The sequence below is a fragment of the Periplaneta americana genome, chromosome 5, assembly GCF_040183065.1.
Source record: "Periplaneta americana isolate PAMFEO1 chromosome 5, P.americana_PAMFEO1_priV1, whole genome shotgun sequence".
Classification (NCBI taxonomy): domain Eukaryota; kingdom Metazoa; phylum Arthropoda; class Insecta; order Blattodea; family Blattidae; genus Periplaneta; species Periplaneta americana.
Genome location: NC_091121.1, coordinates 1,403,015 through 1,419,817, shown reverse-complemented (window position 1 = coordinate 1,419,817; position 16,803 = coordinate 1,403,015). Strand labels below are relative to the sequence as shown.

Sequence of the window (16,803 nt, the reverse complement as noted above, 5' to 3'; positions counted from 1 at the left end):
CAAGAAGTTTGCTTTTCAATGGTTTACTGATTTTAGGCATTCTTGCTAACAGATCTTATACCTTCTGTCACCTGACAATAACTGACTGTTCCTCACTCAAATTTCCTTTTCCTACAATAATAAACACGTGTAGCACAAAATTGTAACAGTAAGATTTGAAAATATGAAAGCAAACAATTGGAAATGCTACGTGACAGCTTCTATGAGAACGAGCTTAATATTTAAAATTATAAAGCTGATTGTGGGTATCGTGAAGACATGACTATATTATATTTGTAAATGTGGATTGTCGATCATTATTCACATTAGACCAACATTATTAAAGCACGATTATTAGCAGATTAAGCACCAAAATAAATTACTTTTATTTACTATTGTTAGTAAAGTTAGTCATTGTTTCAAATGCTTAAATTTCATACCCATTACAATTAATTAGAAAATTGCAAATAAACAAGAAATATTGCTTTAAAATGACAAAAAAAAAGGCATCTGTTAGCAAGAATCACTTTAAAAAGGCAAAATAAAAATTGACTTTCACTTTGATTTACTCCAAATCACATTTATATCTATGGAAATAATGATTTACTTCCACCCAGTAAAAAAGGCATTTTGCCAAACATCAGGGCTCTATACTTGTTTTTTTGAGAGATGGGATATGACAGTTAAGCGGCCGAGCTTGGAACTACAGTGCTATGTTGCCAATATGGACTACCATGCTGCCAACTGTTGGAAGCTAGCAATTGATGTTAAGATAACTGACGTTAAAACATTCATTGACAATTGACGCGAAGGTAAGAAAACAATACAAAAAGCGACAGAGAATCAAACACGAAACGTACCAATGCTAGCATTGTGTGCACAATAAATGTCGCCAAGAGAGCTATTAAGCACTCACCATGTGAGAATGGTAAGTTTGGCAACTCAACCGTTGTTACCATAGCAACAGGCCTACCACGCTACGTGACATTCAGTTGTTTTTCCAATCGCAACGCTCCTGTCATGTCCCATCTTTCAAAAAAACAAGTATAGTTATAATATTTCAGTTTATTTATATCATTAATGTAATGTGTTCCGATAGCTAATAAATTAGTTCGTATCCAGGGGCGGCCCGTCCTTATGTGCTACAGTACAATGATAATTTTTGCTTAAATAATGTATTTGCAATGCCATAGTGTGTAATCTGCCATTTGACAATTTCCCATGGTTATGTTCATGACGCGTTATAGAGTGTTTAGTCTTCGCTCTTCGTTCTTTGGTGCCTCAGGCGGTACGTTGTGCTACTCAGAACTTACATGAGAATGTAGATAATTATTGCGCATGTGCGAAGCTGAATTCACTGCTCTGATTGGCTATTTTTACGCGGGTAAGTGCTGTAGTCAGCTTCAGCACAACACAGCTTGGAGATTGCAAAAGTAAAGCATAACGAAAGAATGCTTGTTTGTGGAAGAACTCGGAACTATGTACAATGTATTTGGTAATCAAGTGTCCGACTGCTGCTGCCATCTACCAGTTTTTTGAGTTTCCTCCTGAATCAGTCAGCAAGCGACGGAAAATGGAATCCGAAAATTGAAGCCAAGGAAGTATGTGACCATATAATTCAGGAAACTACTCATCGTTTCCAGTCTTTAAGCTACCTAGACTCAACAAAATTGTTAAACAGCAAATTTTTTGCATAATTTTCCTGAACGCGAACTTGAAGTTGCTGTCAACAGCTATACTGTACTGAACAAAAGATTATTAAAAACACAACTTGGGGTTCTATATGGAAGACTCGACTTCCGAAATATAGATGGAGCTGTTCAATTGTTACAATACATAGCCTCTAACAATTCACAGGATCCATTCTGTGAAGTAACGAAGTTGTTAAATATTTTTGGTACAACACCAATGACCACTGCTGAGCCAGAAAGATGATTTTTAAGGAACACTATGTCCCAGGATCGCTCACTGTTCTTACAATACTGTCAATAGAAAAGAGTATAATGTCCAAGATGGAGGGTTTAACGTTTAACACTAGGGTAATTCGTCACTAGGCGAGTCTCAAATTAAGATAAATACATGTAAGTGTATACAGTAGGCCGATATAGAGATTGTAGCACACTCATTATTTTGACCACCAGCTGCTACTGTTCGTATCTATTGCTATATAGTCCTGCATTCAAACTTAAATAAATCATGTGTTTACAATATTCAAAATTTGAACTGTCGAGTGATTAAGCCGATTAAGGTGAATGTTGTTGATACAATGTTGATAACAAGAAATTGCATCACAGCCTCTGTCTCCACTTATTATTGTTTCAGAGAAGGAATTTGTATTTTAGTATGAGTCACGAATTGCAGTATTTAGTAGTAGTCGGTGTAATGTTAACAGGCAGATTATTTCTCGTTTTCGAGAATAGCAGTGCCACTAATACAATTCTAGTAAATAGTGTTATCTGTGCACTACTCTCGCCACTTATATCGATCAGTACTGAGAGGGTGCATATTCACTGTTCTTGAGCAATAGCTGAACTTAATACTGTCACAACGTTACATTGCATTGATGTGAAAATTAGACTGCTACACCTGAGATAAGAGATTGCGTCAAATGATTCATTTCGAGCAGTTGTCTTTGCTGCCACAGGTAATCATTCGTGAGACAAGTTTAGTAATATAAGGGGCATTTCAGGATATTATTTATCTCACTATTATGTATCTTTATTTCTAGGCCACGTTAGTTATTGTGCAGTCACCCTTGTTCTTTTATTGGTTTTACCTCATCACCAGGAGGAATTGTTTTATGTTTAGCTTTACTAGTAAGTTGTTATTATCCTCTTGGTCGGTGGAGGATAGATGTACCTTGCCTAATTGTTACACAAATTAAGGACTGCTTTCTATATTCTTAAGATTGACTTTTATGTTATTAAAGTAGCCATTATTAGTACAAGTTCGTTAGCGTTTTATTTGCTATTGTTAAATCCCGAGACAGTTCAGAGCTTACTTATTATGTCATCATGTTCTGTATCCTGTCATGTCCTCGGCAGGGAGAAGGACACTATGCCACAGTTACAAAGACATATGTGTGCTTTAGAAGCATAAAAAGTCAAGTAATATGTTAAACTCTTCCGAAATGTTATTTTTACATGGAAGCTAAGATGTCTATTCTTCTCTCATATCTTTTACCCTTCTATAAAGAAATTCATGTAAAGTCTGTGACCATGGAGCTCAGTGAAAAGTATTTTAAATGCTACCATACCATAAAATATATTTTATAACAATACAGGTAATGAGCATCATTATATTTAAAAAACAGTAGTGGAGCACCACAAGTGATTACAAATATTCACTTCAATTCTTAATTTTTTTCAATGTTAATGCTTGAACTAATACAAAACATATATTACAAATATTCTAACAAGTCTGTACTTTTATCCATTTTCAATTTATCACGGAACACCTCAGTTCCTGCAGCTTGGAAAAAAGCAATCATTGTACCAATTCACAAAAAAAGGTAAACCTGCTCATGATGTTAATAGTTTGTTATAGTTTGACAATAAAGTCATTTGACCTCTTGCACTCCAATATTTTTCAAAGATATTATCATGACTAGCCACTGAAGCACAGATTCTGAGGTGTTCCGAATCCATTTCTTGGTTTGAGTTGCACAATGGGCAATATGTTTAATTTAACTTAAGCTTATAAAAATATGACATGTTACAGAAATCCAATCCCTATTCAAAAATACTAAGCACCAAGTTACACCTATAGCTTGGAATTATTATGGCTGAAAGGTACAACATTTCAGAATCTTCTTTTCAGGAGATGAGATGAATCTGATGTTTCATTCCCAAACAACTAGAGCACAGACTTTCCAATACAGGCAAGTCTGAGTAAAATTTATATGGACCATGATGATGTCGGATTAAGTTTTACCAGAATATTCTCTTTTCCTGTGCTGTCATTTCACAATTGTTTCATAATTGACACAATAATCCTTATGGCTATTGCACAAATCAATGGAAATCTATTACATTGTACCTATCATTTTCCAGAAGACCACTGCCATGGGATTTCTGTGGTAAATGGTCTATAGAACAAATAACTGAGAAATCCCTGGTAGCTAACACTACTTGAGTTGTCAGTTAGGGTACATTGAGAAACACAAAGTGAACCTACTTTACACTACATAGATTAAAGCCTCTTTTACACAGTGACAGTTCTCTCATGAGAGTTGCTATAGTTCACTCCCATGATGGGAAGTGTTTACATGAGATTCAGAATGAGACCATACTGTCATAAAAAACGTTAGAAGTGGGAATGGTTGAAGCCATGGCCAGAATTATTAAATTAAGGAGAAAAAAAATTAACATTTTAACGCATTGTATTCTTCACCTGACATAATTAGGAACATTAAATCCAGACGTTTGAGATGGGCAGGGGATGTAGCACATATGGGCAAATCCAGAAATGCATATAGAGTGTTAGTTGGGAGGCCGGAGGGAAAAAGACCTTTGGGAAGCCCGAGACGTAGATGGGAAGATATTAAAATGGATTTGAGGGAGGAGGGATATGATGATAAAGACTGGATTAATCTTGCTCAGGATAAGGACCAATGGCGGGCTTATGTGAGGGCGGCAATGAACCTTCGGGTTCCTTAAAAGCCAGTAAGTAAGTATGATTCATTCTGCTTAATTTGGTGTTCGGTTTATTAAAATATTCTAATATTTACTATTTTAAACATATTTTTTAAAAATATTAGTGTATTTGTGTTTTAGAGAAAAAATTTACCACTTTTCACAAAAAAAAATTATTATCTCAGGAAGTAATTGTCTTAGAAGGCTGTGGTTTGGCTTGTTTTATAGTAAAATTAATGCTTCATAAAGCCTGTGTTTCAAAATTTTGCCCATTCTGATGAAGAACTCATAATACTAATGAATAATTTAATAATGTTGTTTGGCACTGAGTTCCAAAAATGTGTCTGTTGGTATGTCAACGTTGGAACTTAGTATACTAGATGCTGTACTCACATTTAATGATGGATACATTGCAAGAATACAGGCGTTGAAGGATCTAGGTATTCAAATAGGATATAACCTCGAAAAACATGGAGAACTTGGACACATTGCGAATGAGATAATGGTAACAAACACAACCAAAGAGGCAAGATCCAAGAGAAGGAGGGCAGTATTAGGTGAGCAGGATAGAGAAGAACACAAGGACCACCAACCAGAAGGGCTGTAAAACATTTTTTTCTGTAATAGGTAAATTTTTATAGAAATTTTTACTTTAAGCATGATTTACTTAAAACTACATTTTTCAACATAAATGACCCGTTTTCTCAGAATCTATTAGATCTGTCTGCATGAAATTTTTACAGGTAACAGTGTGATGATATGGAATTCCTTTGATTGAGTTTGCTGTAATAGTTTATTAAGAATAAATAAAATGTCTAATTGAGGACTGTTTTTGCAAAACTTGCTAACTGCAAAATTGAGATTTTGATGGCAGGCCTCTACATGATGTTAAAGGCTTCTTAGTAAAATTTGATTATTTCTCTTCATTGTAATGTGTCAAAGTGTGATCGTTTTTCCAAAACTTGCTTTCTTCTGTAAAATTTAGTTTTTTCAGTTAGCAAGTTTTGCAGAAACGGTCCTTAATTCTTGTTTTTAATTTTAGAAGTTGGTAAAAAATTTTGTTTTTCTATTAGATATTTTATCATCAAAACGAATCAGTGTACTCAGAAGGAATGCATAAACATCCTGTAAAATTGACACATTTCTATACCTAGTATGTTCTGATATAACTGGTTATTAATATTGCTGTTTTAACATTAGTGAATCTGATGTTTCATTCCCAAACAATTAGAGCAACAACTAGGTTGCAAGGGACAGTGAAATGCATTCCATAAACCTCTCCTATCCAAAACCCAACCTCAACCTGCTCGTGGTGCAACCTGCTTTTACAGATGAGGCTCTGGGGACCGAGTATTGGCGGTATAACCACAACATCAGAAATAGAGGAAATGCTATTTCATCTCTTACGCTGGCCTGCCACGGCGTAGAAATGTTCCACAAGTGGTGCTTGTGAGAAAGGTCGGTGGACTCTAAAATTCCTCCCGGCCAGGTCCGATGGACCCATTAACCAACGACAGGTGTGGCCCTCCAGTCATACTGGGGGTTTACGTGAGTGGGTGATGTAACCACCATTACAAACAAAAAATTGGTGCCCACTTAAGGGGATAGGCTGGTCAATTTTTGATGAATTTTCATGAAAAATACAATTATTTTTTTGTATTTTATCTGGATACCCTAATTCTTTCTGTAAATTTTGATGTAACACTCAATTGTGTGCAATGACTTTTTACCCGCCAAATCAGCTGCTATATGTCTGCACTGTGAACCGTGTTGCCAAAAGATTAGGTACTGGATTGAAGAAAGTAGTAAGATGGGTATAACACTTGGTGGGGTGACAAAAGGTAGTCTGAAATCCAAAACTATAGAAATGTTACAGCGTTACTATAGAAGTAGTATAGTCCAAAATCTAGGCAATGTGCAGGCTACGAAGTCTAATATATATGCTACATTATACCACTGCTCCTCTACAGATGATGAACCCCGGCATATAAAGTGTCCAACAGGTGAAGAAAGTTGGTGTTTTTACAATAGGGTGATTGCAAAGGGTGAGAACCCTGGAAAACATGGTGACTGTATACATACACCAATCAATAAAAATGTACTAAAAGCAGTTATTCCTCTCTATAGTAGACTAGCACATGAATCTCTTCTTGGAAGATGTGTGGAAGGAAGAACTCAAAATTCAAATGAGTCAATATACAACATAATTTGGTCAAAGTGTCCTAAAACTACATTTCTTCATAGACACCGAATTGAATTAGCTGTTCAAAAGGCAGTGGCAGAATATAATTCTGGATTATACTGTACGGTTGTACGACTACAGAAAGAAAGTGGCCTGTCACCAGGTAGAAACACCATAGATATAGCTAGGAGAAGAGACGAAAGAAGAACTAAGCTGTACATGACTCGCACCACTGAAAATATAAGAAGTATAGGCAGATTGTCAGATCAGCTAAACTGAGAGTTGAACAAAAGAAAACAGAAAAGGAAGGTACCACATACAGTGCTGGAGGATTTTAGGCCAACAGAAGATCGGTAAGTTTAAAAAAGAATCAGTTACTGTATAAAAAAACACTTCAGTTTTCTCAATAATCATATTTTTCTATATTTATGAACTTCACTATTGAATAATTCTGAAACTATTAGAGATAAAGAGCTGACATTTTTAGCATATGTTCATCATTATATTATCTGCATTTGGGGGGATGATGAATGTAATCTGAATGATATCAGGATGATAATCAATTATTTGTTTATAATTGTGCAACATTTTTTATTATAATTCATTTAGGCAGCATTTTGAAGTAGTAAAATGCGTCCTAGGAAAATAAAAATATCCACAAATGTAGATCATGATACCAGCTTCACTTTAAAAAAAGATTCATGAATTTATCTAGAATACTTCCAGAGTTATTAAAAAAATTAATATATCCTCATAATGTTATTTTTCTTTCTTTGCAACAATTATTAAATGTTAATAACAATTTATTAGTATATTGTGGGTATTGTGTGAATATGAAGTACATGCTGTGAAAGTTTCACAATTCTAAATGTAAAAATGTGGAAATTACAAAATTGACCAGCCTATCCCCTTAAAAAACGGTTACACTTATGCTAATTAACCTAATGGCAAATGCTTCAGATAAGTTTTCCGGAGGTAAAATAGTCCCCCATTCGGATCTCCGGGCGGGGACATCTGCAGGACGTCATTTACAGAACATCCTTAAAATTCTCCAATGGAACGCAGGAGGACTTACACAGAGCAAAAAAGCCGAACTACAAACAATCATAGAGGAAAAAGGGATAGATGTATTTATTATACAAGAAGCAAATGTATCAAGAGATCAACTGAAATACTTTCAAATTTCTGGATTCAATATATATATATATATATATATATATATATATATATATATATATATATTCTCCTCAATGCAACTCAAACCAAGAAATGGATTCGGAACACCTCAAAATCTGTGCTTCATTGACTGGTCATGATAATATCTTTGAAAAATATTGGAGTGCAAGAGGTCAAATGACTTTATTGTCAAATGCCTGGCATTAGAAAACAACAACATATTCTCCCCAAATCACGTCAAGTAGCTAGTGGAATTCTTGCAGGTGTTAGAATAAACATTTTATCAAAATTTAAAGTTATAAAGGAAATGCAACAAGAAGACAAAGTAGAAATTATCCAAATTGAAATCTGGAAAGGAAATTCACATTACACCATATATGGAATATACAATCCACCTAATAACAACCCTTGTCTGGATATAATAAATATACACCGAAAAACGATTTTGATTGGCGATTTTAATGGTCATTCACCTAAATGGGGATACAAAGACTATAATGCTAGTGGCAAAACTATTGAAGATCTATTAAATTCAAGCACTTTAGAACTTATTTACAGGAACGACGATTGTCCTACATACTTACATTATAATGGTCAGTGTACAAACCCAGACCTCCTGTTAGTATCATCAAATTTGCAAGATAAGACTACACGTGAAATCAGTGAAGACCTAGGATCAGATCATAGAGAAGTTATTGCATCCATAATACATTAGAACAAACAAAATAATAACAAACCAAAACCAAAATACTCTTGGAATTTTAGAAAAGCTAATTGGGCAAAATTTACAGAAGAGACCGAACAAAAATTATACTCCATTGAATACGAAGTATGTACAGATAAACTCAACAATACAATCTCAAACATAATTCTCGAAGCAGCAAAAAATTGGATTCCAAGAGGACAAATTAAAAACTATAAACCCTTTTGGAATGCAGATCTATCAAAGTTAAAAAAAGAAAGGGACATAGCAAGGAAAAAAACAGAATTGTCCAACAACCCAATAGATACACAAGAATGGCGAAGAAAGGCAGCAAAGTTTAAAAAAGAAATCTATGTAGCCAAGAAAAATGCATTCAGTGAATTTATCGAAAAAGCTGATTATAGAAAAGATGCAAAAAAAATATACAGATATGTAAATAAAATCACATGTCAAAGAGAAACGAGGAAAGAACCACTCAAATTTAATGGGAAAACGTTCACTTCCAGCAGCTCTACTGCCGAAGCCTTTAATAAGCATTATAGCTCTCAACATAAACTTTCTCCTGAAGCTAAAAAGAAGCAAAGGCAGATCAAAAAAGATCTCAAAAAATTTAAGAAGTGTCAAGAACAAACAAACGATATATTCCGCAAAGAATTCACCATAAGAGAACTAGATTCTGCAATCCATGAGTTAAAAGATAAAAAATCTCCTGGATCTGATATAATACATGCAGAATTTCTGAAACACCTTGGACAAAAGGGAAGAAATGCACTACTGAAATTATGTAACATATCATGGACTTCTACTGTACCTACAGAGTGGAAAAAAGCAATAATTATCCCTATTCTAAAAAAAAGGCAATACAGGTGATGATATAAATAATTACAGACCAATTTCTTTAACAAGTGTCATTGCAACAACAGCAGAACGTATGATTTCAGCGAGGTTAAATTGGTTCTTAGAAAGTAATAACATACTAACAGCAGCACAAACAGGATTCAGACAACACCTATCTACCAAAGAAAATACAATTCAGCTCTCCCAAGATGTCAAAGAATCTTTCAACAAAAATCAAGATACGCTATCAGTTTTCATTGATTTTGAAAAAGCATACGATTCAGTATGGAGGTATAAACTACTTGAAAAACTCACAAAAATAGGCATTCAAAACAACATGCTAAACTGGATCACTCACTTCCTTTCCCAGCGTTTCTGTGCTACAAAATACAATGACAGTACTTCCAAATTCCGACAAATAAAAATGGGCCTCCCACAAGGTGCAGTACTGAGTACAACCTTGTTTAACATCTACATCAATGATCTCCCCCCAGCTGTTTCAAGTGCAGAAATAAAGACAGCTCTTTTTGCAGATGACATGGTCAAGTGGACATCTTCTCCACAAATAGTCAAATCCAAAACTTCAATGGAAAAGGCTCTGATCCTATTAGAAAAGTGGACTGACAACAATTTGATGACCATAAATACTGATAAAACAACGTTTGAAATATTTAGTCTGAAGAAAAAAATCCCAAAACTAAATCTACAGTTCAAGAAAACAAACCTGAGACAAACATATGAAACGAAATATTTAGGAACAATTTTTGATTCAAAATTATCTTGGAAAAATCATATTGAAGCAGTAGTAAACAAATCAACAAAAAGACTTCCAATTTTAAAGGAATTAGCTGGAGCCAAGTGGGGTAGAAATCGGCAGACTTTGAACATCACGTACAAAACATTCATCAAGCCAATACTTCTCTACAATGCGGAGGTATTAATTACAGCAAATAATTTCAACCTGAATCGACTAGAAGTATGCCAAAATCAGACCCTGCGATTAATAACTGGTGCAGCAAAATCAACCCCAATCACGGCAATGCAAGCCCTAACCCAGAACCCTCCAATATGTCTAACTCTAGAGGAGCAGGCACTAACACACCATGAAAAAATGCTACGGTTAACAACAACAAAATGGGAAAAAAGACTGTTACAACCAACCAAGTTGAAAACACAAATAAGTTTCCTGTCCAAAGTCACGGAAATAAAAACAGAATTGAATCTCCCTAAATCTAAAGAAAACATTTTAAGCAGAGAAAACCCTCTAACCTTAGAACCAATTAACATTCAAATAGATTTAGAAGAACCAGTTACAAAATCTGAAACTTCCAAACCTGTACTAAAAGCGCTGGCATTAGAAGCTGTGAACAATAGATACCCACCAGAAGAATGGTTACATATCTACACAGAAGAGTCTACTATCGATAACAACTCAGGATCAGGAATTATGTATGCGTTATTCTCATTTTATCAACCAGCAGGACATCATACAACAAATTTTGATGCGGAAATAATGGCTATTCATATCTCACTCCAACACCTACTATACAGAATAGATAAATTTCAAAATGCTGTCATTCTCTCTGATTCTAAAGCAGCATTATATGCAATAAATTCATATAAAATGATGTCGATCCAAATTAAAGAATGTCACAAAATGATCCAACAACTTCAAAAACTACAGAAAAGAATTCAATTGCAATGGATACCTGCACATTGGGGAATTGCTGGAAATGAAACTGCTGACTTTCTTGCCAAAAAAGGATCCAGTTTAATTCAGAATACAAATACAAGCCTACCTTTTACATCCATCAAAAGACTAATTAAAAATAAATATAAAATCAAGCAAAACCAAGCACTATGTACCAAAGCCAAAGATAAAAAATGGAGAATTTAATAAAAAAACCAGAAATTATTCCAGAAATCCCACGTAAATCTGCAGTAGCAAAATTCAGACTGCTTACAGAACATGATTATTTGGCCAAACACTTGAATAAAATAGGAATTTACACAAATCCAAATTGCCCTCTATGCAACAAAGAAGAAGAAATGACTGAAGATCATCTCATAACCTGTGAAGTTCTACCTGATGGATCCACCACAAAGAAATATTGGAGAGCAAGAACTCTAATGGCTTCGTTGCCAAAGCCCGGCATTACATAACAATAACATTAAGTAGTGAGATAGAGCTTGACGACTCCCTTTAATAAAAGTGAAAAAATAAAAAAAATAATAAGAAACGGAAAAGAAAAGTGTGGGTTAGAAAGTGGATAGGGAGAAGTGAGAAGTGTGCTTGATGCTTTCAGCACTCTTATGTTAGAGGTGGCAAATGAAGATTCATAGTAATGTACAGCATAAAATTGTATTATACACCATATTAGTATGGTGTATGGTTTAATACATTATTATTATTAGTAAAAGTTCTTGTATAGTATTGTGGAATATAAAGTTACAACTCTACTGTTGGAAGTATGGAGTAATAAAATACAAATGTACAAGAAATCTTTGTGACTAATAATTATTAGTTACAGCTCAATACACTTGTAATGTATTAGCAGCGTTTCTCAAACTATGGTCCGCAGACCACCTGTGGTCCTCGAGGTCTGCCCTTGTGGTCCTTCGAAAAAGACAGCAGAAAAAATAAAATTCAAACGAATTCCATATCACACTATAGCTGAAAATCTCAGAGTTTGGAAATGACACATGGCAATCACCTTTCACTTTTTCTCCCAGTACTGACATTTTATGAAATTTATTACCCTACCCGTCTACCAACTTCCCACTCTACTCTCAGTAACAAAAGAGGGATTTAAAGCACTATGAACGCGGGATTTCTCGCCGCCTTTTCCTGCACATTTGGCACAGCACCTGTAACCTAGCCAAGGACCACCTGAATTCATAACAGAGGACCAAAGTACTGAATCTTTCCATGTATTTATGACTTTCTTAATAGTTTTGCCGACACCCAGTCTGCACATTGAAATGGGAAATGGGCACGTACTGTACGTCGTACACCAAAATAGAACGTGCCAAATTGCATCTTTACTTGTTTCTGTGTTATTTCTTTTTATTTCTGTTTTTTTTCAGATAAGAAATTTTACACTCCGCCTATTTTAAAATCCAGGCGAATCAGATCCAGAAATTCAAATTACAATACTTTTCTAAATATCTCTTTTTGTGGTCAATCACAAGTAACTTATAACAGATTCTGTGCATTATCGATTCGTTTTTTCATTAGCAGTTAGTTGTTTGAAATCCTTCTTGTGTGGTACACGCTTGTAGTTGTCTATGTCTCTGTTAAATAGTGCCCATTATATATAATGAAAAACTGGCTTTGATCCAATCTTTGAAAAGAAAGGAGCGTGATGATACAGTTCATTTAGGCAGTGTTAATAGTTCAGAAGCTGTGTGTGAAGATATTAATATCAATGATTCTCGTGTCATTAATGAAATATCTAGACGTCCAAATATAGAACTGTGCAAGAATTGGCAAGCTCATCCATCTCATTAATGTGAGTACCAACATTTATTTTTTTTTTTTAGTTAATAAATTAAAGACTATTCAAACTCTAATAGCCTTGAATTATTAAAAAAAAAAAAAAAAACAAAAATGAATTTTCTTCTATTAACATTAACTTAATTAGTTAATACTAATATAAACTTAATTGAATTATAAGTTAATTTTAATTAATTAATTCTACTTTAAAATTTAATTACTGGTATTAAAATATGCTACAAAAATGATAAATTTGCTTTTGAAGGGAACAAGAGTAAGGTGGTCTGCAGAACTGTTCTGACTTAAAAAAGTGGTCCCCACTTCAGAAAAGTTTGAGAAACGCTATATTAGACCATACTTTTGTAGAATAGGGTCCATGTTGGATGCTGGCCGAAAGCTGGCCTCTTCATTGCACTTTTGATCGTCCAAGGTCTCTCTTCCCAAAAGGATTGTAGTGAAATAGCCTCTGAGGCAGCCTGTTATTGGGCGTCCATGATACATGTTCATACCCGTTGTTTCTGTATGTTGATATGGTACCGGTGATGGCAGTTATGTTAAATTCATTCCTGATGTCGACATTCCGTTTATGATCATATAAAGTACTGTATATCCGACCAAAGGTCTCTGGAGTTCTCATTTCTGCACTTCTATTCTTTGAAGTTGTCAAAATGTTAAGTTCATGTTTCTGAGCTGTATTACAAAGTTGGAATTGCCATGACTTTATAACATTTCAGAATTGTCTCTGGCAGACTTTTTTATTTATGTCTTACTAATAAAAACTCTTATACAGACGTTTAACTGTCTTATACTTACACAATGAATAACTCGTTTATAAGTTGTATGTAAATTCCTTACTAATAATCACTACATACGTCATGTATAACAGTACAACTGTTACATAGCTACGTCATAGTTTCGTCATTACTTCATTACAAAAGGTGATAGAATAATAAAATTGTGGTTCTCTATTGCATCCGGTTAGTGAGCGCTAGTGTGCCACGCTAAGTATCGACAGTACAACTGGACCTGGTCGATTACCACACTATATTTTGGTCAAAGAGTACAGCTACAGCAATATTATTCTAATTCTTCTGTGCTCTTTGGTTTGTTCTTCTGTGGTTACAAGGGAACCATCATCATAAAATGACAATCTATAGAAACAGCTGTTAGAGGGGTGGACATTTTTTTCTCTCTATACAACACTTAAACAAGGCATTTCGTGTATATAACTACTGCAAAGCAATTCCCATGTATAGTTACAGGGTGCTTATACATCCATCACTTATGCGTGATTTATTAGTAGCTAATGTTTTCTGTCCCAACTCTACATAAGTCTCATATAAAAACTATATATAGTTTATTAGTAAGACCGTATATATCTAGAATTTATGTAAGAAAGCCATTCTAGATATTTATCTAAATGAACTTACCAACTTCGATATATGTTCATAGCTTTCCTGGTAAATATCCATGTTACCAGTTTCGGTAAGGAGACGATTAGCCAGTTCTGTCAAATCTGTTACTTGCTGCTGGTTTCCCTGCTGACCATCATCTTGTCCAGCTTTCTTTCGCCTCCATCGCTCTGATGCTGACATAGTTTTGTTGCCTCCTGAGGAAGTAACGGTTCTAATTTTTATTTTGCATTAAAAAATTTAAAAGACCATAATTAGTGAAGAATAATAAACAGATCTACCTCTGATTGAAGTTCTGGCTGATATGTACATCTATTATCAGGCAGTACATCACTTGATGATATGTATCAGAGGCAGATCAATTGTTTGTATACATCTGAAGTCTGATTAGTGTAATATGTAACTAGTCAGCGATGTATGCAATGGAGGGTGAAAGGAACTGGCCACCCTACCCCATTATCTCCTGGCCTAGGTGCCTCATGAGTGATGCTTTATGATGTCACTTATGAGGTTCAGACCTGTCTTTGGACAGTTGACTAAACAACGACAATAAGCAGATCAATATTAAGATATAGAGATTGTATAGATTGTTTAAGAAGTAGGAGGAAATGAAGAAAGATTGGAAAAAATTGGATTTGGACTGATAGATCTGCCCTTGGGCAGACAATTACGAATGAATGAAATAAACAGATACATAGAAATTGAAAATAAGGACTGCATTAATAAACAAGGTAAAAGAAAATATAGTAATGAATTATCTGCATCATACAAAATGAATTCAAACATGATTTGAGAATATCTAAGAGAGAGAAAAGTGTCGCTTTAAGAAGAGCACAAGTTGTATACGCAATATTGTAAAATAACGACTTTTATCACCATATATCATATTTTGTTGGTTGTGAGAAAGCTTAAGGTAACATGAACAGTAAGTTATTAATACTTTAAAAAACTTTAGGGCCTACAAAATAATATTCCCAATAATTCTGAGAAACGACAATATAAACAAGTTAAAAACAGGAAAACAAAAGTCCATAAAAAATTTAAGAATAGCATGATAATAGCAAGATTTCGGAACCAGTAAAAATGAAAAGAAAAATGAGACTGAATTGTGATCTACAACGGATATTAATGCTTATTATATGAAAGAGAATACAGCTAGAATTATATTCATGAACAATACAATTAATACAATATTGTATGATATTACTCTTACGAAATTATGGAAAAATTTAAGATCATAACACATTATATAAGTACTGTACCACATGTCTGGCTCATAGGTTTAATATTACGACCTTTTATAACTTTCACTGTATTAAGATTCTAACTCGAAATTGTTGTAAATATGATGATATCTGTGACAATTTATGAAAAATACCACATTCTGGTGCTGGTGTGATGTGCATGATCAGAATGCGCAAAGATGACGATATGAACATCTCAACAGAAATTGTTCTGCATTCTTTCACTGATGGAAATGAAATCTGTGAAGTGTAGACAATGTGCATTTCGGAATGAATTTAATTTTAGGCATCACAAAGATGTTCCTACCTAGATGTGAGCATAATTAAATGGGACAAGCATTAAGAGAAATGGGCTGTATTGTGTCCATGCATGGAAAGCATAGTAAAAGAAAGGTCTTTGAGGAAAAAGTGGAAAGAATTCACATGACCTTTGCAAGAAGCCTAAGGAAGTCAATTCGAGCCGAAGCATTCACTTGTCCCCATGCTCACTGGATCTTACTCATCTGAACTTTTTCCTGTGGAATTTTGTGAAGGACCAAGTGTATCATGCACCTCAGAATAACTTCAACGATTTGTGACACAAAATTCGTCAAGCTATCGACAGCACAAATGTTTCTGAATATTTGGCTGGAGATTGCGTACAGTTTGGACATCTGCCATGCCACTTGGGGGGGGGGTGGTTTGCACATATGAAGAGGTGGATTCCAAAGTGTCCTAAGTTCTTTTTTTTAAGACTTTAACTTGCTTTATTCACATTTTAATTTATCCTTTTCCAGTTTATATAGGCTATAACTGTGTAAGTTTATTTAACATTTTCCTAAGTCTTGACTTAGTGTCTGCAGATGCTTTTTTCAAATGGATCTAAAGGTGTTAAATTTATTTTACCATTTTTCGTCATTTTTCTCATTACTTGTCATTTGGACTTATGCCAGTTTTGAATCCATCTCTTCATATCGAAGTTCTTTGAGTGTGACGTAGAATGCTTGAGTCTCTGTACCAGAATACACCAGGTCTGCATTAAATTATGGTAACTTTTAAGATTCTCTTGAGGCATCTAAATCGACATTTTCGTGCATTCCAATCATGCACAATATGACAGTGTGACGATGTGGTATTTTTCATGGATTGTCATAGACATCA

At 34.5% G+C, this 16,803-nt stretch overlaps 1 protein-coding gene across 7 annotated transcripts in view; it reads right to left on the bottom strand.

Annotated features, from left to right (window-relative positions):
* The window catches only part of LOC138699411 (uncharacterized), a 169,309-nt gene that overhangs the window by 7,178 nt on the left and 145,328 nt on the right, over window positions 1-16,803 (bottom strand). For 5 of the 7 annotated variants that reach the window (XM_069825276.1, XM_069825274.1, XM_069825275.1 and 2 more), the window contains one exon: window positions 14,438-14,616. In XM_069825276.1, the coding sequence (XP_069681377.1) occupies window positions 14,438-14,616 (179 nt within the window). Of the gene's footprint in view, window positions 1-14,437; window positions 14,617-16,803 lie in introns of those variants that run through there. The other 2 variants (XR_011332003.1, XR_011332004.1) reach the window with 2 other exon arrangements.